This window comes from Rhinopithecus bieti, unplaced genomic scaffold, assembly GCF_001698545.2.
Source record: "Rhinopithecus bieti isolate Rb0 unplaced genomic scaffold, ASM169854v2 scaffold_39768, whole genome shotgun sequence".
NCBI classification, from domain to species: Eukaryota; Metazoa; Chordata; class Mammalia; order Primates; family Cercopithecidae; genus Rhinopithecus; species Rhinopithecus bieti.
Genome location: NW_016816278.1, coordinates 17,754 through 39,777, shown reverse-complemented (window position 1 = coordinate 39,777; position 22,024 = coordinate 17,754). Strand labels below are relative to the sequence as shown.

The following is a 22,024-nucleotide window of genomic DNA, read 5'->3' as shown; positions in this document are numbered from 1 at the left end:
ATAATATATATAAATATATATATATATTTCTAAACTTAAAAGCAGGACAAATTGATTCCAAACATCTGAACACCAAAGAAAACTATGCAGCTGAGGCCTGGGATATTATTAATAGATTTGGTTAAATAAGAACCTGGAATTTTTGTTTATTCTAACAATGGTGCTTCCCTGTAGTAAGCTTTATCAATGACTGCCCATGTCCTCTTAGCCCTATTTTTGAGCACACCAATCTGACAGCCTTCAAATGTCAGCACCTAAAACTAGTGGCCTAAGGACTTTCTCCAGCCACTAGAGCCCTCTTGGCCTAGGATGGGCACTGCCAGGTACCCCTGGTAGGAGTCCTCAATCAATGATGGAAGGTGAGTTGGAGGATAGATAAATACCCCAGCTCCCATGTGCCTGAGGTGGGATCACTCTGAAGCATGTTTTACAGTTTCCCAGCAAGATTGAGCTCCAGTTGCCCATGGTGATAACTGACTTTGTAACATACATGTGGTAGGTGAAATAATGGCCTACAAAAGATGTCCATATGCTAATCTTTGGAACCTGTGAATATGTTATGTTACACAATAAAGGGCAATTAAAGCTGCAGATGGAATTAAGTTTGCTAATCAGTTGACCTTAAAACAGGAATATTATCCTGAATTATCTGAATGGTCCCAATGTAATCACAAGGGTCCTTATAAGTAGAAGGGAGAGACAGAAGATGAGTCAGAAGGAGATGTGACTATGGAACTTTAAAGATGGAGGACGAGGTCATGAGCCAAGGAATGTGGGCCCCCCTCTAGAAGCTAGAAAAGGCAAGAAAACAGGTTTATCTCTAGAGCTTCCAGAAAGGAATGTAGCCCTGCTGACACCTTGATTTTAGCCCAGTGAGAACCAGTTTGGACTTCTGACCTACAGAACTATAAGCTTATAAGTTTATGTCATTTTAAGCCACTAAGTTTGTAGTAATTCATTTTGGCAGCCATGAAAGACTCATAGGACACAATTCATTTGGCTTGTTTCTCTCACTGTCTCAATTCTCCACTCCCCTGCTGGTGTTTCCTTGTACCACCTCCCAAAAGAACTAATTGCACTTGAATACTTATCACAAGGTCTGCTACTGGGAAAGCCCAAAGCCCAAATGAAAACATTGCCAACATATCTCTCTTATTGATGTATTTATGGAAATCTATATCATTTAAACCTACATAATTATTTTTAAATTGTCATATATCCAAACCAAAACATAAGCGACTCACTCAACTTACAGAATCAAGACTAAAATTTTCCATGAATTAAAACACCAGAGCAAGTAAAAAGTATATAATAAAAATGGTGAAATTATTGACATTATCAGAATCTCTACTATGTATGGAAATTGTGAATTACATGAGTCTACAATCTGTTGGTATTAAAATGACCTTTAAACTGGTATCCCTAAGTCCATACACTACCAATTTTGACTTATTCTGTAGCTACACAGGTTATGTTTCTAAAGATAAATTCAATTATCTAACTTGCTCAAAACTTTCAACATTTTCTATTGCCTATTAGTATCCAAGCTCCTTACCTGACATGCGGAGCCCTCCAATATCAAACCTCAATCTTCTTTTCCACTACGTCCTTTCATATACCATTTAGGCTAGCCAAACTAGACTCTGCCATTATAGAAACACTTTTTCCTCCTTATCTCACATTGTTTCTTCTATCTGGAATGGTTTTAGACTCATCCCATCAATTCAAATCCCAACAATCCTTCAATGTCCAAATGCTGGTAGTATGAGTTAATGGGTAAGAGAATAAATGCATAAAAATGAAAGCCACCTATGTGTAAGTTGGCCTTCCTGTCCAGTCATACACCCTGGTAATAAGGATCAGAAAACAAATACCCAAAAAGAGTACAGCCGACCCATGCCAGATTCCATGGCATCTTTCTGCTGAATAACCATTGACTTTGTTTCTTCTGTCCTCTACCAAAGCAACATGTTCTTCCCAATTGGTCAGTAACTGGTTTCTTTACTCATTTACTCACCGAGGATATTCTGTTCCCCAAAAGAAAGGCTTCTGGAGCTCTCCTGCTGGAAATCCTATGAGAAAGAAAAAATGTTAAGTGATATAGAGAGAGTGATTCAATGATGAGTACCTGGTTCTAGCTATAACATTGAGGTTTCAAAGACCCATCTGAAAGGCACTCCTCCTGGCACTGGGAGCACTCTAAGAGATCTAGCTGTCTCAATGATATCAATTCAACTGAGTTTGAAATAAGTGTATTAAATGGTTTCAGGGAAACCATTTTGCACTGGTACACTATTGGCAATGTCTAGCCTGCTGTGAGCTGGGCTCCTTCATACATGGCATGCTCATGAGGCTTCAGGCTGTCCAGCAGCTTTGCCTGATACAGAAAGAGCTGGCTCTGTGGGTGTGCAACCTGTGTAGTCACACAGGCCCCACACAGAAAAGGGTTCTGCACTTAGTTTAATCCTCTCCTGCCACTGTCTTGAAATTCATAATGATTTTATCTTTGAACTTGTATTTTTTTAGTGGAGCCCGAGGAGACAATGGAACATGTGTGTGTGAGCAGAGAAAATGTGCACAATATGTGTCTGCTGTTCCTAGGAGCCCCATTTTTCACACAGCATTCACAATGCCCCAGGAGCACAGGACTCCATCAGGCCCACAGTGCGTAGGAGTTTAGTGAGTTGCCAAACAAATACAAGGTAAATATGATACATCTAGAACTGAGTAAGCTCTGATAGCCCTAAGAGGCCATACTTTCCATTCGAACCAGAATTTGCTTCAATGACCAAAAGAAGGTAGTGGCATTCTAAGAAACATGAATGTCCAAGGAATCCTGTCATAACCTTTCTTATACCTGTTACTTCCCTGTATTGGCCAAACACCTACACTGAAAATGATGACATAAAAGGACAGAGAAAAGGTGAATTATATGGTTTGGCTGTGTCCCCACTCAAATCTCACCTTGAATTGTAATAATCCCCATGTGTGAAGGGTGGGGCCAGGTGGAGATAACTGAATCATGGGAGTAGTTTCCCCCATCCTGTTCTCATGGTAGTGAATAAGTCTCATGAGATCCAGTAGTTTTATATAGGGGAGTTCCCCTGCACAAGTTCTCTTGCCTGCCACCATGTAAGACATGACTTTGCTCCTCTTTTACCTTCCACAATAATTGTGAGGCCTCCTCAGCCATGTGGAACTGTAAGTCCACTAAACATCTTTCCTTTATAAATTACCCAGCCTCAGGTATGTCTTTATTAGCAGTGTGAGAACAGCCTTATACAATAACCTATAGTTTCTTTTCCTTTTAATCCTTCCTTACTCATCAGTAAACCAAAGGTAGAGAGTATTGGTAGAATGAACATGTATTAAGAAGTGAAATAAAAACAGTTGAGTTTTGTTCAGCATTTCCTCCATGCTGGTAAGAACAAAATACATATGCACATACAAGCTACAAAATACAAACTCTGTAATTTTGGTGATTCCACGTACAAGTTAAATGCTCTTATGTTTGCATTTAAAACTGACATTGCACAATATTGAGATGAAAAGTAACACTCATGCTAATGACTTACGTCTTTAATTTTTCTTATAGTAGCATTGAATAGCAAATAAAACAATACCATGACAAGTTGAAAGAGAAAAGCCATGAAAGATAGGGCAAGGCTTTATATTTTAGCACCCTCAATGGCATTTTTTCCTGCTTTTGGAACAAGAGGCCCCACATTTTTATTTTGCACTGGGCTTCCCAAATTATGTACCTGATATTGAGTGCAGATGAGTGAGAGACATGCTTTGCTTTGCCCTTGCAACTCACCACTAAATTTTGCACCCTGGGTTGATCTTAGGAACTGTACTTACAAGTCATCACAGCTGATAGAGCAAAGAATCATGACCAAAGAGAGGGAAAGAAGCCTTCTATAGTGTCCTTCACTGCTCCAGAGCAACTCTTCTAGGCCCTATGAGACTGAAAGCTCTTTTATAAGTCAAAATGTTCTTCCTCTCTCTTCTTTCTCTCTCTCCTCCATTTTCTCTCTCTCCATTTCTCCACACATGAGGAGAAATGAGGACAGGAAAGCAAGTCCTTAATTTAGAAGGGAAATGGTGGTTCTATATAACCCTCATATATATTCTTTATATTTTATTAATAATGTCATAGTTTGTGATTTCAAGGTGCAAAAGCCTAATTGCAAAACAGAGATTGTTCCGGCTACTAGTTCTCTGCCATTTTCACATAAAGGAAAATGCATCTAATATTATTTTGAAGCGGCAACATCATAATAATCTTCATAATTTCTACATTTCCTTAAATATTTTTGGCATATTTACATCAATATTGCATCCTCTTTTTTTTTTTGGTGATTACTTTTAGTAAGTCATTCTGACTCAGATATATATATATGCAAATATATATTACATATAAATGCAAATCACAGTGTTTATATGAAAACTCAGTTTCACATAATAAATCATCAAAAAGCAATATTTCCTAATAAGAACAATGATCATAAACCAATGTGATTTCATTATTAAATCATTATGGCTCATCCTGCCTGGTAATGTGCTCAGCTGGAAGCATTTACATCCATTGCCAACCTCTTTACAGGAAAACATCTGACACCTGCATGAGCCACTATTTCTGTCACTTTTGCTGTTAGAAGCCCCAGACTCAAGAGCTGAAGCCATCACATCACTCTGTTCAGCTGTATCTGCTGAGCTTGTTGGGGCCAAGGAACCCAATACTGATAAATAGAAGAATCTGATGCCCTTAGACATGTTTTGCTGAAGTGAATGGATTAATAGTGTAAGCTGCATTTTTGGAGACGTCAACCAGCTAGAGTGACAGATGGAATCCCTACAGGGTCAACTCAATATCTTATCTCATAAAGTGGATAAGATATATTTAGCAAAGGTGGAAGTGAAAAATAAGTAGAAAGGAAATTCCTTTTCTCTGCCTTTTTAATAGGTTTTTATGTTTTCTTTCATATCCATTTTTTTTTTTTTTTTTTTTTTTTTTTTTTTTTAGCATTTCAACACCACCTCGCCACCTGTTTCACACTTTTAAAGTTCTTTTTCTATCAGTGTACTTATGAGAGGCATTCCTCACAATGTAAATGTCTCTGTGGAGGTGGGGGAGAAGAGAGAGGGAGGAGAGGGCGGGAGAGGAAGGAGAGAGACATTTAACTAGTGGTTGGCGAAAGTTAATAAATGTGATAATAGGTCATATTGGCCAAAGTGTAGGAAGCATGTTGATGGGAGTGTAGGTTGTTGCATTTTGGAGATCAAATGAGTCATCTCGTAATGCTTTAAATGCCATTTAAAAAAATGAGTAACTATGTGGTGATACGGAAAAAGCTCTAAGAAATATTAAGTGAAAAACAGCATTCAGTACAGTGTGTGGAGTTATTTTGTGTAATGTATGCAAAAGAGTCAGCATCCATACATACAGCTATGACACCTGTATTGAAAAGGCAAATTTATTCCAAGGAAATTGATACATTGTGGGAAAATTTGAACATAACTCCAATTTCACATTTGCTTATCCACAAGACATGCTAGGGAAAAGCAGAAAACGGCACCCAAATGGACTGAGCCATATAGGAATACACAAAATGCACACACGCACACACCTCAACATGACCAACTGCCTCAGTTCACCACGTGGGGTAGGAGCCACACTCACCACATCTGGTGTTAAACCAACTTACCTTCCAATTTCATATAACCCTCCTTCCGCCACTACCCAAAAACTCACAGGGGACAACCCCTCCAATACCAACTTACACAAGCAAACTTCTGGTCTTTTCAAGGGAAGGTGCCATATTTACTGTAGCATTTGTGTATTTACCCATTTAACATGTATAAAACCGCGCTATCATTTTTAATGGGCTCCCAGCTTTTGTTTTTAATGTGTCACTGATAAAGTTTTTAACTGTTGTGCCCCAACCTCATTTTTCTCATAAGCCCTGTGGCCTTTTAGTACATACTTTTGCATAGCACAGTGGTGTTTAAGAACACATATGTTACATTATAGAACTGACTGTATCCACAGATGTATGTCTGTATATACAGACATACCTGCCAGTGGTTTTCAAATTTTATAATGCATCAGATTCACCGGAGGGTTTGTTAAACTACAGATTGCTGGACCCCACCCTCAGTTTATGAGTCAGTAAGTCTAGGGTAGGGCTAAGAATTTGTATCTAACAAGTTCCCAGGTGATGCACATGCTGCTGGTCTGGGTGCCACAGTGAAAACCACTGCCCAATCACTTGCACAAGGGCACTACAGAGTTCATTGCTGCATGGCTTGTAGTTGAGAAGTGTGCAACAAGCTAAATGTCCAAATAAGATAGCAATTAATTATGGTATAACCATATTGTGGACTGCTATGCAGTAAGTGAAAAGAAAGAGGTAGGTCTTAATATTCCAGCATGGGAAATAACCCCCAAGACATGTTGTTGGCATAAAGGTACAGATATAGATATATAAATACCATTTATTTTCTTACATAACTATCCTACCAGTGTGAGCATATACATGTATTGTGTGTATATGTGTATACATATGTAAATTCTTTAAAAGTCATAAAATACATATCAAAGTGATCACAGTGGTTACCTTTTGAAGAAAATCAGGATTTGGGGTGGTGGCTGATAAAAAGGGCTCTACACATAAATGTCATGTTTTAAATTTGATTATCCAAAGATAATCAGCTTGTGTAATTAAAATTAATTCTTTTAGAAATAAGTGTGTGTGTACATAGGGGCCTGTCGGAGGTTGGGGGGCTGGGGGAGGGATAGCATTAGGAGAAATACCTAATGTAAATGACAAGTTGATGGGTGCAGCAAACCAACATGGCACATGTATACCTATGTAACAAACCTGCATGTTGTGCACATGTACCCTAGAACTTAAAGTATAATAAATATAAATAAATAAAATACCCCCTGGATTTTCAAGCCTTAGTATGAAAAAAGAATGTAAAACATCTCTTTAATAATTTTTGTATATTGATTACATATTAGAATGAAAATATTTTGGATATATTGGGTTAAATAAAATATATTACTAAAATTAAAATAAATAAATTTGAGAATTAGTTTTGTTTAGATTTTGCTTTTAAGGGTGACAATGTCAGGTTAATTTAGTTAACAGAGTAATTTCATATGATGACAACAGTATGTATAAAAAACCTCCTGTTTCTTATTTTAGTTATTTGTTTTCTCATTTACGTATTTTCATGGAAATTGTACCCAAAAAACTAATATATTCTTATCATACAAGACTTACTTTAATAATTATTACACAGCGGTAGATTTCATCAAATAGCTACACAGTATGTTATGTGACAAACAATTATTAAAATTTATTTTAGCATCTCAAAAAAAAAGTATGTGTGTATTATAGAAAATTCTTCTAAAGGCTATTGAAAAACAGTTAACTAAGCTTACATAGTATTATTTTGTTCTTGCATTTGTTAACACCAGCAAATTCCACTCCTATTTCAGGCAAAAATACAAACTGTGGTTATACCATTTCAGTGATTAAAATTCTGACAAAAGAAAATATTGGTCTTTGTAATAACCTAATTACTTATTTATTAGTAATAGTGTCTCTTTCAAATCTGCACCTGGGAAAGCCACAAGAACCTGCTTTTGGTTTTCTACTGGGGTCAACCTCTCATTTTTACTGGTGTTTCTCATTACAATTCTCCTATCAGTAAATGTGGAGTAACCTAGTTGGAGCTTAGCAAAATGCTGACCATAAAAGACAGAGTGCTTTTGTTTAGGACACAATTGCCAAAGAACCAATCGCATTCACTGGGTGACTACCCCAGGTTCAACTATTTGACTTTTATAGTCATAAATCATACGCCGACGGTAGCTACAGCTTTCCCAGAAAAGTTAAATGCCTCAATGTGTCCGGGTTTCAGTACACATTATTGTCAGCTGCATTAATTAGAGTTTTTTTAGTACAAACTAGTATAGAGAAGAAAACAAATGTAGCCCATTATTCCACAGCTCAAACCTCAATAAAACAAATAAATAAATATACTTAGGCCTAGCAAATTCACACTGGATAGAGGGACGTGGAAAAAAAGGAATAATCTTCCTTTTGCCCTACCCCTCTCTTCCCCTAACCTAGAACCTACTTTCCGCCACTATCTGTATGGCTCGCTTCAGGTATGTAGGCTAAGATCATCTTTTCATTAACGCCTTCCCTAGTGCTTTTTTAAGGGGCAGGATGTTATCCTACCCACTTTCCTGCTTTGTAACTCATCATAACACTTAACCACCATGTAAGATACTTTACATTTGACTTACTTTGTATGCATTTTCTGTCTTTCCCTGACTAGAATGCAAGATCCATGACAAAAGGGATTTTTATTTTTTACTATTCTTTAATGGTGGTATCTTCAGAGCTAGAACAATACCTGGTTCATGGTAAGCACTCAATAAATACTTGTTGAATGAACTGATTCTGTATCTTGTGAAACTCAGACGGATGACTGGGGTTGAAGCATTACCTTTCATTATGAGTACATTTTGTTAGCCAAAGTTTAAAACCGTACATGATACTATTAGTAGTACCAATGTATTACTTCTCGAATTTTCCACATTCAGTACCAGATCTGAGATACATTCCATTATTCAAGCTCTGGTTTTCATTTTCTTTCTAGATGAAAGAATTTGTTGGTTCCACTCTCTTGCTGTCATGGCAGAACTAGTGTAGTTTTGAGATCAGCACATTTTTCCAATAAACTTTCAATCGCAATACAGATATTAACAAGCTAAAAAGTCCTGCCCAGTTTTATGCAAATTCCATCAATCCTGCATCCTCTAAGCCCTCCCAGCTGACCCCAGTCAAAGTGGAATATTCTTCCTTTTATGTTTGTGATATATGCTGGAAAGAGAAAATTAGACAAAATATTGATCAAAGGCCTTTGGCCTGGAGAATATTGAACTAATTTAATCCAGTTTCCCTACATTCGTTGTTGCTTTCACTTTACTGCAGCATTAAATTTAAGTTCCATATTCATAAGTGTATGGTTCAGAAAAGTTATGCAGAAAATATTTTTAAAACATTACCTTCCAAAATTTTACGTTATTTGGAAGTTTTTTATTTTTTTAATATTAACCCTTACAAATGCTGATGATGTTAGATAACTGTGAACCAGACTCAGACATCTTTTCCTGTTATTTCCATGTTTGGTCAGATTTTACAAAATAGGAAGCCTCCAACTTTCATTGCCAGGTCTTCAGAAACCCAGACCATGTGCTTTTTCCCTTTCTCTACAGCAAACTTTTTTAAGTATAGTAACACAATGCAAGACAACTTGAACTCATCTACCTTTAGGAGCATTTCATTCTTAAATTCAACATCTCTTTTGACTCCTCTGAAGGAATTAGCATTATTGATTTTTTTCATTTAGGATCCCTCCAGCAGCCTCTGGTACAGAAGTGACAGAGCCAGGGGCAAATGACAAAGTAAATTAAGTCCAAAAAAAGGTGACCAAGGGAAAATTCCAAAGGAAAATTAAATGGGCTTGAGGATTTGTGGACCAGCATACACATTCAGCTATTTATTGAACTAAATCTGTTTCCATATTTGCCGTAGCTGCTTTCTCCAGAAATATACTTGGGTTTTTCATTAAGTGTGTACCTGTATCTGTTTTCTTTCAGTGCGGATGTTTGTGATAGTTTTGTTAAGGGATGGACTATGTCAATACATTCTATTGCATTATTAGTTTTGTCAAACAATGGGATATTTGGTCGTTTGCGTGGATTTTTGGATGTATGAATGTGGCTTTAGCACAAGTTGTGACAGTTTTTTTTTTTCAAAAGCCTTAAGTGTGTGCTTGTATTACTAAACTACTCTATGTATCAGTCCACACTTCAGAGCTACTGCTGATATATCATCTTATCTACATTATTGTACTTCTTGGTGAAATTCACTTGTAGTTACCTTCTGCTCACTTCTTTACTTGTCCTGTGCAATAGCATCCACTTCACTAAGTGAATGTATTTTATGATCCTAATTTTGGAGTGTCAGTCTATTTAAATCCCATTATAAAAACTATTGGGAATAGTAGGGTTGGTTATGATGATGCAATTTCTATGCATAACCATTGACTACTAACATTTACTGAGCACCTATGATGTTCCAAGCCACATGGGCAAGCTTTGAACATACAAATGTCCTCAAAGAACCTACAATCTAGTGGGGGAGAAAGGATACCACTAGACAAATAATCCTATTTTGCAAGACCTAAAGAGGAAGGTAAACCTATACCAAGCTTTCTAAAATATGCTTTTTAATTGAAATATGTTTTAAACTCAGTAGAGAAAAAAAATACCGGATATGTGGGAGTAGATGTGCAGAAATGTTTTGAGAGGGAGTTATTTATTCACATGTCTAGCTAATGGGTGATAGATGTGGTTTGTACGATTATTTGGGGTTTGGAGTATGAATAGTTTAGGAAACTGGTGCTCAAATCTTGGTCTGCAGACCAGCAGCATCAGCATCACGAGGGCACTCCTTAGAGATGCAAATGTTTGCACTCCCACCTCCCCAGACCTACTGAATAGCACTTCAGGCCATTCTGGTACATGCTAAAGTTGGGACCCATTGGTTTATGTCAGGGTAAGTACAGTGTTCTCAACCCCAAATGCGTATCACCTGGGGAATTTTGTTTGTTTGTTTGTTTTAATATCTATGTCCAAGCCCCTGCTTCAAACCTATTAAGTCACAATCTCTGGGATGGAACCCTGAACACAAGCATTTTTTAAAAGCTCCCCAGGTAATTGGACTATGAAAACAGGTTCAGAACTGTTGATTTAGGAAAAATAAGGAATTTTGTATGTTTAAGTGATCTATAAATCGGCCCTCCTGTCTTTCTGTCATCAACACCATGCATGTAACAATGTAACATATGATTACTTTTATTACAATTTTGTACACTGTACTTTCAAAACTGAAACTTTACATGCCTTATACATTATGACTGTAGTAAAGAACAAAAAGAGTTTAAATTGCACCTGCTTTAGAAAATCCAGGATGAATGCTTACTCTAAGAATGAATGTTACATCTTATTCAGGATTAGTTCTTGTAAGCAGATAAGCTGGACACCATTCTAGAATCTGATGCCATCAGTCAGGACATGGAAATTGCTGCAATTACAAAGCACTTTTGGTTATGGTTTTTGCTGTAAAATGATTTCATTGTCATCACTGCTAAGATTAATCATGGATTTTTTTTCAAGTTGGCATCTTGCAGTAGTTTGGTGAATGCCAACCTTCCCCTTTCCAGAAAGTATCAAGTTCTAACAGCTGTGACTCCTGTCAAGGGATTCAGCAAGATGCCTTAGCCATCTGCTGGCTTCCTGCAGGTAACCTCCTGCCACCACATCTATCAGCATAGAGCTGACAAGCAGAAAGCAGCTTCTGAAATCTGCCCTCCATCTTGAAACCTTCTCTGCTGGCCCTTCTATTCTTTTTCTGCCATAATTACCTTTAGGCTGCAATGAAGAGAGCCTTCCTTCACCCCTGCCACCCTTTACCAGGGTGACCAACCATCCCCATCTAGCTGGGACAGAAGGGGCTCCTGGGATGCGAGACTTTCTGTGCTAAAACTGGGATGGTCCCAGGCAAACCAGAAGTTAGTCACCCCACCTATACCCAACAAGTCTGACCTCTTCTGCCTTTGCTGCATTTTTATAGCTCAGTGGTTCTCAATCTTTGGCATCTTGCAGAAGTTTGGTAGTTAAGATCTTGTTAAAACATAAATTGCTGGGCCCAAATCCCAGAGTCTCTGATTCAGTAGGTAGGGCCAGAGAATGCCCATCTATCACAAGGGATGCTGATGATCCAGGGACCACATTTTGAAAACCACTGCTATAGTTCAACATCTGGCAAAGAAAACACTAATTTCCTTCCACTATGAAGCTCAGTGTCTCATATTCTACTTATATTCCAGCAGGTCCTCTCATTTATTGATTGCTGTACTAAGTATTTGAAACTAACACTAGCAGCAGGGATATTCAGCCCAGTCCTGGGAGCATGGTAGGTACTTGACAAATGCTTATGTGGGTTCACTGAACGGTATCTGGTTATGCAATAATAGTCTCAAGAATGAAATGTGACTAACATTTTCCCCATATCAATTAGACAAAAAACTAAGTCTCTCTATTCATTTCCTCCAACAGTATCTTTAAGATGCAACTCATTAAAGTTTAAACCATCTCATCTGTTGTTAGTGGTAATACAAATTTGTACCACTTTCTTGAGAGAAGTTGGGTAAGACGCATTTCAAAACCCTCAAATGGGACACACCATTTGATACAGGAAATCCTCCACTTTTAGGAATTTACTCTAAAGAAATGGTCTCAGATTTATACAAAAAGTCACAAAACTTATCAATACAGAATGTTAACAATAGGGAAACAGCCGAAATGTCCATTAGGAAGTAATTAAGTAAGGTGTTTTCTCAGTTGAACACTACACTCGATGACTTAGAATATGTACTAAATGGAAAAAAATATTCATGTTACAATGTTCAGTGGGGAAAAAGTAGTACTATTGGATGAGTCCGTAGTTAAACTGTAAAACATTTGTAGATAAACGTACATTTCAGTGGTATTCAACAAAAGTATTAACCATGACTACCTTTAAATGATATTAACTTTTTAAATTTTTTTAGTTCACCTAAAATTTTCTAGATTTTCTACAATAATTATGAACTACTTTTGTAATAAGGGTAAAAGACAATTTATTTTTTAAAGAGAAGACAAATGAGATTGTGACCATCAAGGTCAATTAATGAGATTTCTCCATGACATCCTGTCTCCTGTTCCCATGGCTGGTTTTTAGGTTCCTATGCTCACCTCACCCTGGCTTACTTGTGACAGGCCCCACTCACACCCTGTCTTTAATCAGGGTGACTCTGATAATCATTTCATGCTTTCCTACTACCAGCCCTGCAGCCAACCTGCCCAGTGCACTGTGTCTGAAAACGGCATTTATAAATACCCTATAAGTGGCAAATTGCATCCTTACAGGCATTGGTTCTGGAACTCACCATGGTAACAGGAATCCCATGAGACTGCAGAGCTTTCCAGATGAGGCCAACTTTGTCCTCCCGTGATACTATACAGAACACCATTCTCAGAAGCCTCCTTGGTTAGGCTTCAGAAACTGGGGGGCTGTATCAGGACCTCCAAATTCCTCAACTAGACCAGGACAAGAATGCCTTAAAATAGGTGTAGCAGGGCTGGGCATGGTGGCTCACGCCTGCAATCCCAGAACTTTGGGAGGCCGAGGCAGGTAGATCACTTGAGGTCAAGAGTTTGAGACCAACCTGGACAACATGGCAAAATCCTGTCTCTACTAAAAATATATATTTTAAAAAAATAGCCAGACATGGTGGTGAGCGCCTGTAGTTCCACCTTCTCAGGAGGCTGAGGCAGGGGAATCACTTGAACCCAGGAGGCGGAGGTTGCAGTGAGCCAAGATCGCGCCATTGCACTCCAGCCTGGGTTACAGAGTGAGACTCCGTCACAAAGACAAAAACAAAAAAAAGTTGTTGCGGGTGTTCCACAACCTTGCTAAGTGCATCATCTGCCAATTTCGCAAACTATTCGAAGTTTGTTCGTGACTTCACTTAACAAAACTTTTAAAATCTCAGTGTAAATTTTGGAAAGTAAAGCCTTTTGGGGGAGTATATCTAAATACTCCTTTTAAGCTAGCTTATGGAATAACCCCTCCTCTACTCTTCCCATAAGCTAAAGACCCAAGGAGATCACAGGCTTAGCCAAAAAGCTTGCAGAGAACAGCCCTCTTAGAAGAGGCAATAATGAACTGCTCGATGCCACTGCCCTTTTGGACATGAAATCAGTAGGACTTGGGGACCATCTGAACTTCTCTCACCTCCTGGCTGCCCTACATTCTATAATATCTTGTTTCCATACCAGAAGAGAAACAATCCCCCAACTAGTGAAAGAGCAGCATGGGTGAGGGGATGATATAATAATGATAATTCTAACACATTTATATCATACCCTTAACCTTTTCAGAGTGTGTTCATGTATATCATCTCATAGCTATTTTTTATTTTATTTATTTTTTATTTATTTATTTTTTTGAGACAGAGTCCCATTCTGTCACCCAGACTGGAGTACGGTGGCACGATCTCAGCTCACTGCAACCCCCACCTCCTAGGTTCAAGTGATTCTCATGCCTCAGCCTCCTGAGTAGCTGGGATTACAGGCACTGGCCACCATGCTCAGCTAACGTTTGTATTTTTAGTAGAGACGGGGTTTCATTATGTTGGCCAGGCTGGTCTTGAACTCCTGGCCTCAAGTGATCCACCCACCTCAGCCTCCCAAAGTGCTGGGATTACAGGCGTGAGCCACTGCACCTAGCCTATCGCATGACTGTAATTCTCACATTTCCTATCCAGTTTTGAACAGTGTAGTGTGACGATAAACAGGATGCAATCAGATAAGCTGGGTTATACTCTCAGTTCTGCAATTTGCTAGTTGTGCAGTCTTTTGCAAGTTACATCACCTCTCTGAGCTTCAGTTTCTTCTTCTGTAAAATGAGCCTATAATGCCAAGTTTATAGAACTACTGTGAAGATTAGAGATAACATACATTAAAGCACCTGGCAAAATGCTTGGCATATTAATGGTTTCTCAGCAAAGTGTAGCTGCACAGAACAGTTATAATCTCTATTTGATGGAAGTCTTGTAAAGCCCTAGTGGAAAAGTTAGAAAATTACAGTAGTCCCTGCCTTGTCCTTGGGGGATATGTTCCAAGACCCCTGGTGGACACCTGAAACCTCAGATAGTACCAAACCAATACACACACGTACACGATGCACAAATTTATTTTTCCTCCACAACTTCATGTATAGAAGATTTGTTCTTACTGTAGATCTTAGCAACCTCAGTATATGATTTCTTTTTAAATTTCCTTAAGTGGAGAACTTCCACCTTCGCACTGAAAGGAAGATTCTCTTTGGCACGCCTGAATTGCCAGCATCACTACTCTTATGCTTTGGGGCCATTTTTAAGTAACATAAGGGTTACTTGGGCACAAGCACTGTGACAGTTGATCTGATAACTGAGACAGCTACTAAATGACTAACAGGCAAGTAGCATATACAGCATGGATACACTGGACAAAGAGATGATTCACGTCCCAGACGGCACAGAGCTGGACAGCAAGAGATTTCATCATGCTACTCAGAATGGCACACAGTTTAAAACTTAGGAACTGTTTACTTCTGGCATTTTCTACTGAATATTTTCAGAACTTGGTTGCCCCTAGGTAACTGAAACAATGAAAAGCAAAACCATGGATAAGGGAGGATCACTGTGCTATCTGCATTATCATTATGCAGTTATTTGAGAATCATCTCCTAGAATTTGATTTATCCACTTCCTACTCCTCCTCACCCCTGTCATCGCCTAAATTTCTTTTTAAATTCCCGTCCTTCTCTTGAGTCATTTGCAAAACTCCTAACTGGTCTTAGTGGCTGCCATCTGTCCCTCTCCAGGCCATGATCTCTAATACTAGGATTAAGGAAGTTGATATGGTTTGGATGTGTTCCCACCCAAATCTCATCTTGAATTGTAGCTCCCATAATTCCCACATGTTGTGGGAGGGACCCAGTGGGAGGTAATTAAATCATGGGGGCAGGTTGTTCCCATGCTGTTCTCATGATAGTGAATAAGTCTCATGAGATCTGATGGTTTTATAAATGGGAGTTCCCCTGCATACACTCTCTTGCCTGCCACCATGTAAGACATGCCTTTGCTGCTCCTTCTCCTTCCACCATAATTGTGAGGCCTCCCAGCTATGTGGAACTGTGAGTCCATTAAACCTCTCCTTTATAAAATACCCAGTCTTGGTATGTCTTTTACTAGCAGTGTGAAAACAGAACTAATACAGAAGTAAAACTTAAGTTATTTGTGCCCTCCATCCAACAAAAACTACTAGCTCTCTCTGGCCAATTCTTTGACACAACCCACAAAGCTTCCTTCTGCATATCATCTCCCATCATTCTTTGCGTCTCTTCCACCCAGTGTAAGCTGTGCCAGCTTTGTGGCCATCTTCACAGCCTGTTCCTGTGCTATGTTCCGCCATGTCTGCTGCCTTTGCATCAAAACACAGTGCTCTTCCATGAATGCCCTAATCTCACTTGTCTGCCCAGAGAAATTTTTTTCTCTCCGAAGTCCATCCAAACATCAGTTTCATCTGGGAATCCATCTGACTCCCCAAGGCTTAACTGCCCCTCCCTGTGGCTCCCAGAAGCATTGCACACCTTCTGTTGCACACTCAACCATGATGTCTCTAATACCTGGTAAACAAGTCTCTCCTCTCCAGCTCCTCAAAAGCAAGGACTAATAGCTAATGTTTTATTGAGTGCCTACTATGAAACCAATACTCTAGCCAAGATTATATTCATATAATACATATATAATAGTAGTAACCATCCTATAGGATTTAGATTAAAGTAGTTAATATTATAATAACATTATAAGTTATATATAATTTAATAATATACTTATATATTACATATTGATATATATTATATAAATATATATTATATATTATTGGGTATAATTTATAATATATAATGTATTATATTGTTAATTAACATATATTATTATATATTATTGTATATCTAATATTAGATTATAAAATGTCATACTAGATAACATTAGATATTATATATATAGTATCATTTAATCTTCACAACAACCCTATAGGATGGTTACTACTATTATCTCCATTTTACCGATAATTAAACTGAAGCTTAAAGATGTTAAGTAACTTGCCCAAGGTTGCAAGTTATTAGTGGCCAAGTCAAGATTCAAAATCAAACTGTCATACTTCAGAGCTCACACTCTTAACCACTACACCACACAATGTTATATACCCTCCTACCAAACTCAGTTAGCACCTGGGCATGCTCTAATAGCTATATTAGTTACCTCTTGCTGTGTAACAAATCATCCCCAGATACAGTTACTATCTCCCCATCTCTCTGGGTCAGGAATTTGGAAACAGCTTATTTGGGTGGTTCTATATCAGTGTCTCGGGAGGTTGCAGCTAAGATGTCAGCCTGGGCAACAGTCATCTGAAGGCTTGGCTGTCCTGGGGATCTACTTCCAAGATGGTGCACTCACATGGTGCTCCTAATGGGCAGGGGGCCCCAGTTCCTTCACATGTGGACCTCTCTGTGAGCTCCCTGAATGCCCTCACAATGTGGTGGTTGACTTCCTCCAGAGTGAACAATCCAGAAAACATGACCCAGCCTCAGAAGTCGTAGTCTAGAATTTCCCATAGCATCCTATTAGTTACTGTGGTAAGCCTTACTCAGTGTGGCAGGGGACTAGACACGGGCATGAATACCAGGAAGTGAAAATCACTGGGGCCTTATCAAGTGAATAACTGGAAAAAAATTACTAAGAATTGCTCTGAATGTCAGGATCTCTTTTAGGTAATGAGAAATTTGGATGAGGTGACCACTAAGTTTCTTTCTAGCTCTAAAAACAATGGAAGATTACTCTCAAATTCTGTATATTAGCCTTATTTTCCCATGTCCCCAAATGGAACATCAAGTGGATTCAAAGATTTAATTTCATTACATTCCAACAGAAGCCACAGGTGAGTATTTGCTAACTTAGCTTTTACTTTATGGTTTCAGGTAGAGCCAATGAAGTATGAGAAATTCCCCCAGTTTGAAACATTTCCTTAACAGCAAAACAAATCTATGTTTGATTTCCAGATTAATTCCATAATTCAATGCCAGCATAAGCCCAGCCTCTGGACAAAGGCTTATCTTCTTTAGCAGAATATCTGTGATTAAACTGAGGAAAAAAAATCCCTTGTGTATAACAGCAAAGATAATAAAATCATTGGTTTTAGCCCTTAGGCCATGCTTGTTTTCAAGCCAAGATCTTATCTGTTTAAAATACTTCTTTAACTTGATTTGAGATGTACGAAAATACAAACTAAATACTTAAATGAGGTGCTTTTCAAATATTCATTGATATTGAATACTTACAATGAATTTTCTTCTAAAGATCAATCCATGTTAGTAGAAATGAAAACCAAATATGAGCTGTTCACTCTTCCCACCACTACCACTACCTGAATAGATCCAAAGAACCATGGAAGCTGAGTCAGGACACTCCTCAATGGCACACTGGAGCCCATTCTCTCAAAGCATGCTACTCTAGGGGCTGGCAAACTGCAGCCTTGCCACCTGTTTTGTAAATAAAGTTTTACTGGAACACAGCCAGGCTCACTGGTTTATGAATTGTCTATGGCTGCCATGGCAGAGTTGAGAAATTACAACAAAGACAGTATGGCTTGCAAAGCCAAAAATATTACTATCTGGAAATTTACAGAAAAAGTTTGCCAATCCCTGGTCTATACCTCTAGAGACTTAGCCTGAGGCAACCTATTATTAGCTCAAGATGTCCATGCATACTATATGCTGTTCCAAACATTTTTATGGAGAAAAGGAGCAGTGTTCCCATTTATTTTGCGGTGTCTCTTAACATCCAGTAAAAGCATAAAGTTTTGTTGTTGTTAAAGACAGGATCTTGCTCTGTCACCCAGGCTGGAGTACAGTGCCATAATCATAGCTCACTGCAGTCTCAAACCCCTAGGCTCAAGCAATCCTCCCACCTTAGCCTCCAGAGTAGCTGGGACTACAAGCGCATGCCACCATACCCAGCTAATTTTTGTTATTTTTTTGTAGACACAGGGTCTTGCTATATTGCCCAGGCTAGTCTCAAACTCCTGGGTTAAAGCAATCCTCCCACCTTGGCCTCCCAAAGTGCTGGGATTACAAGCATGAGCCACCATACCCAGCCAGACACAAATCTTAATGATAGAACAGAGTGAATTTTTACTCTTGTATCACCTGTGTAACCACCTCTGAGATCAAGATAAAGAATGTGTCACACACCTCCTCTCAGTCAATACCCCCAACAAAGGTAGTCATTATTTTACTTCTATCATATAGATTTATCTGCCTGTGCCTGAACTTTATACACATGAAACAGAACAGTATTTAGTCTTATACCTGGCTTCTTTTACTCAGCATTTAGTCAGTGGCATGCATACATATTATAATGTGGAATAGTTCATTTTTTCGTGGCTGTATAAGATTCAATTATAAGAATATACCACAACTTATTTACCTCTTCTGTTGATGGACATTAGGTTTTTTCCAGGTTTTTGCTGTTATGAATAAAGCTGCTCTGATCACTCCTGTACATGTCTTTTGGTAGGCATACAGATCTGCTTATTTTATTGGGAGTGGAATTTCTGGGTAATAGGAGATATCAACAAACTGTCAAACACTTTTCCAAACTGGTTGTGCCTTATTAATATTCAAAAATGTTGTTTGAATATATATCTTTTTTTTTTTTTGAGACAGAGTCTTACTCTGTCGCCCAGGGTGGAGTGCAGTGGTGCAATCTCAGCTCACTGCAACCTCTGCCTTTTAGGTTCAAGTGATTCTCCTGCCTCAGCCTCCCGAGCCTGGCTAATTTTATATTTTAATAGAGATGAGGTTTCATCATGTTGGCCAGGCTGGTCTCGAACCCCAACCTCAGGTGATCCACCTGCATCAGCCTCCCAAAGTGTTGGGATTACAGGCATGAGNCTTACTCTGTCGCCCAGGGTGGAGTGCAGTGGTGCAATCTCAGCTCACTGCAACCTCTGCCTTTTAGGTTCAAGTGATTCTCCTGCCTCAGCCTCCCGAGCCTGGCTAATTTTTATATTTTAATAGAGATGAGGTTTCATCATGTTGGCCAGGCTGGTCTCGAACCCCCAACCTCAGGTGATCCACCTGCATCAGCCTCCCAAAGTGTTGGGATTACAGGCATGAGCCACCATGCCCGGCCTAAGATCTCTTGAGGGCAAAAGTATGAAATAATCCCCCCTGCCAATCTTTATATTTTGCTGTTTGTCCTGTGACACAATGGTTATCGCAGGGATTCCTGGCATGCCAGGTTTAGATATGCAAGCCCTGAGCTTGGCAATGTGCTGGCACTTTACAAATTCATCTCATTAAATCCTCCCCTAAACCCTATGGGCTAGATAGCCTCAACATGTGGCAGACAGGACAATAGGGGTCTGGAAGGATAAAAACCTCGACTAAGGCCATACAAACTAGATCTCCCATTCATGTTCTTACCTTGCCCCTCTGAAAAGCAGCGAGATCAGTGTCACAGTTATCACAAAGTTAGGGTTAAGCACCAATCATCTCAGATCTTTGTTTTCCTCTTTAACCACTTTATTCAAATATAATTAAATTTGATGACAGCTACTGAGTATAACTCCTCATACAGCAGATTTAAATCATTATAATTTCACACTATGCTCCATGTCTAGAGACGTTGCTACCCAGCTTGACAAGGGAAGAAAAATAAGAAGTTGTAACCACCCTGTAAAAATCCAACATTGAAAGATGGCCACAAATCATAGGGTTCCACACAAAGGCATGGATTTGAAGAAAAGAAAAAAAAATACAGGTTTTTCTATTTTCTACTCAAGTCTCTATTGCATGCAGAAGCAGATTTAAGTGGCATAAATCAGAAAGTGATAATGGGAACTGAATGAAATTGTCATAAATCACGTTACTAAGTATAGTTACATCTTAGATGTAAAACCCAATTAAACAGATGGCCACATGCTGTCAGAATCAGCCCCTAATCAATAAAGATGTTCATTTTAGAGAATCACCTCAAGTTTTCACTTCTTCAGTGAAGCGAAAAGAAGGCAGTTGTAGGGTGGGGGAAGTCCCAGGAAACCCAGTGGGGAAATGTGTAAGAAGAAACTCCACCTGTCTTCATTTGTAGTCCGGAAAATCAGAAAGGAGAGAGGGGGAAAAAAAAAACTCCCCCAAAAGATTCCTTGTCATCTTGCCTGGGAATGTAATTTACAAGGAGAGCAAGCACTGGTCATTAGGAAAACAGAAACAGCTTGAATCTCTTAATTACAATACTGTTTCAAATTGTTCATGTTAAAAACCCCTGTGTCCATGAGCTTTCATGAAACCATTGGTTTACCCTGAAATGGCTTCTTCCTCAGTAAACTTCTGATAGGACTAGCCCTTCGCAGGCAAGAAAAAGGCTGAGCAGGGGCGAACCCTGATGGAACTATTGTTAGACACACTTAAGTACCCTAAGGAGTAGTAAGCCTTCAGTGACATTTTAAAGTGGATGTGGAAACATTGGCTTTTCTTGCATAAGAGCTGATCTCTTACACTCGCTAGACTGGTGAAAATTAAGTCTACCAATGCCAAGAGTTGATGAAAATGAGGAACAACAGAAACACTTCTGTATTTTGGAACACCAGCTTTGGAAAACATTTGATGTTATCTGGTAGATAACTTCTTCCTGTCAGCCAACAATTCCATTCCTGGGTGTATACTCTCAGACACTTGTTTCAAGAGACAGTCACAAGAATATGCAGAGCAGCACTGTTCATAAGCAAAAACCTGGGTGTGGGGACACATAGGCTGGACAATAGAAGAATAAACAATTTGGGGGTACAGTCATGAAATATTATACAGCAGTGAACATGAAAACAGCCTACTATCACATGCTACACAGACAAATCCTAAAAACATATTGACTAAAAAAACACAGTTGTTTAAGATTGCATACAGTAAGGTACCATTTTACTATACTAAGAAACAAGTAAAATAAACAACATTGTTTAGGGATACCTATATAAGTTTTATTTTAAAAAACAACAAAAAAATGATAAACCCTCAAATCAGAAGACTGTTACCTCTGTGGTTAGTGGGAGGGATGGTTCCTGATTGCGTGAGGGCATCATAGGCACATATTAATTTTGTCATGTTTTCATATATTCTTTATAACTTACATGTACCAAATATTAGACAATAAAACGTTTTTAAGTGAATAATCTAAACGATTTCTATTTCCCAATAGAATATTGTAAATGTGATTATAATTAATAATATAT

At 38.6% G+C, this 22,024-nt stretch overlaps 1 protein-coding gene across 1 annotated transcript in view; it reads right to left on the bottom strand.

Moving 5' to 3' along the window:
* Positions 1–22,024, bottom strand: part of LOC108516992 (phosphate-regulating neutral endopeptidase-like) — a gene marked incomplete at its 5' end in the record, with an annotated part of 75,022 nt that overhangs the window by 35,571 nt on the left and 17,427 nt on the right. The window contains one exon of the mRNA XM_017854778.1: positions 2,018–2,072. Coding sequence (XP_017710267.1) covers positions 2,018–2,072 — 55 coding nt within the window. The remainder of the gene's footprint in view (positions 1–2,017; positions 2,073–22,024) is intronic.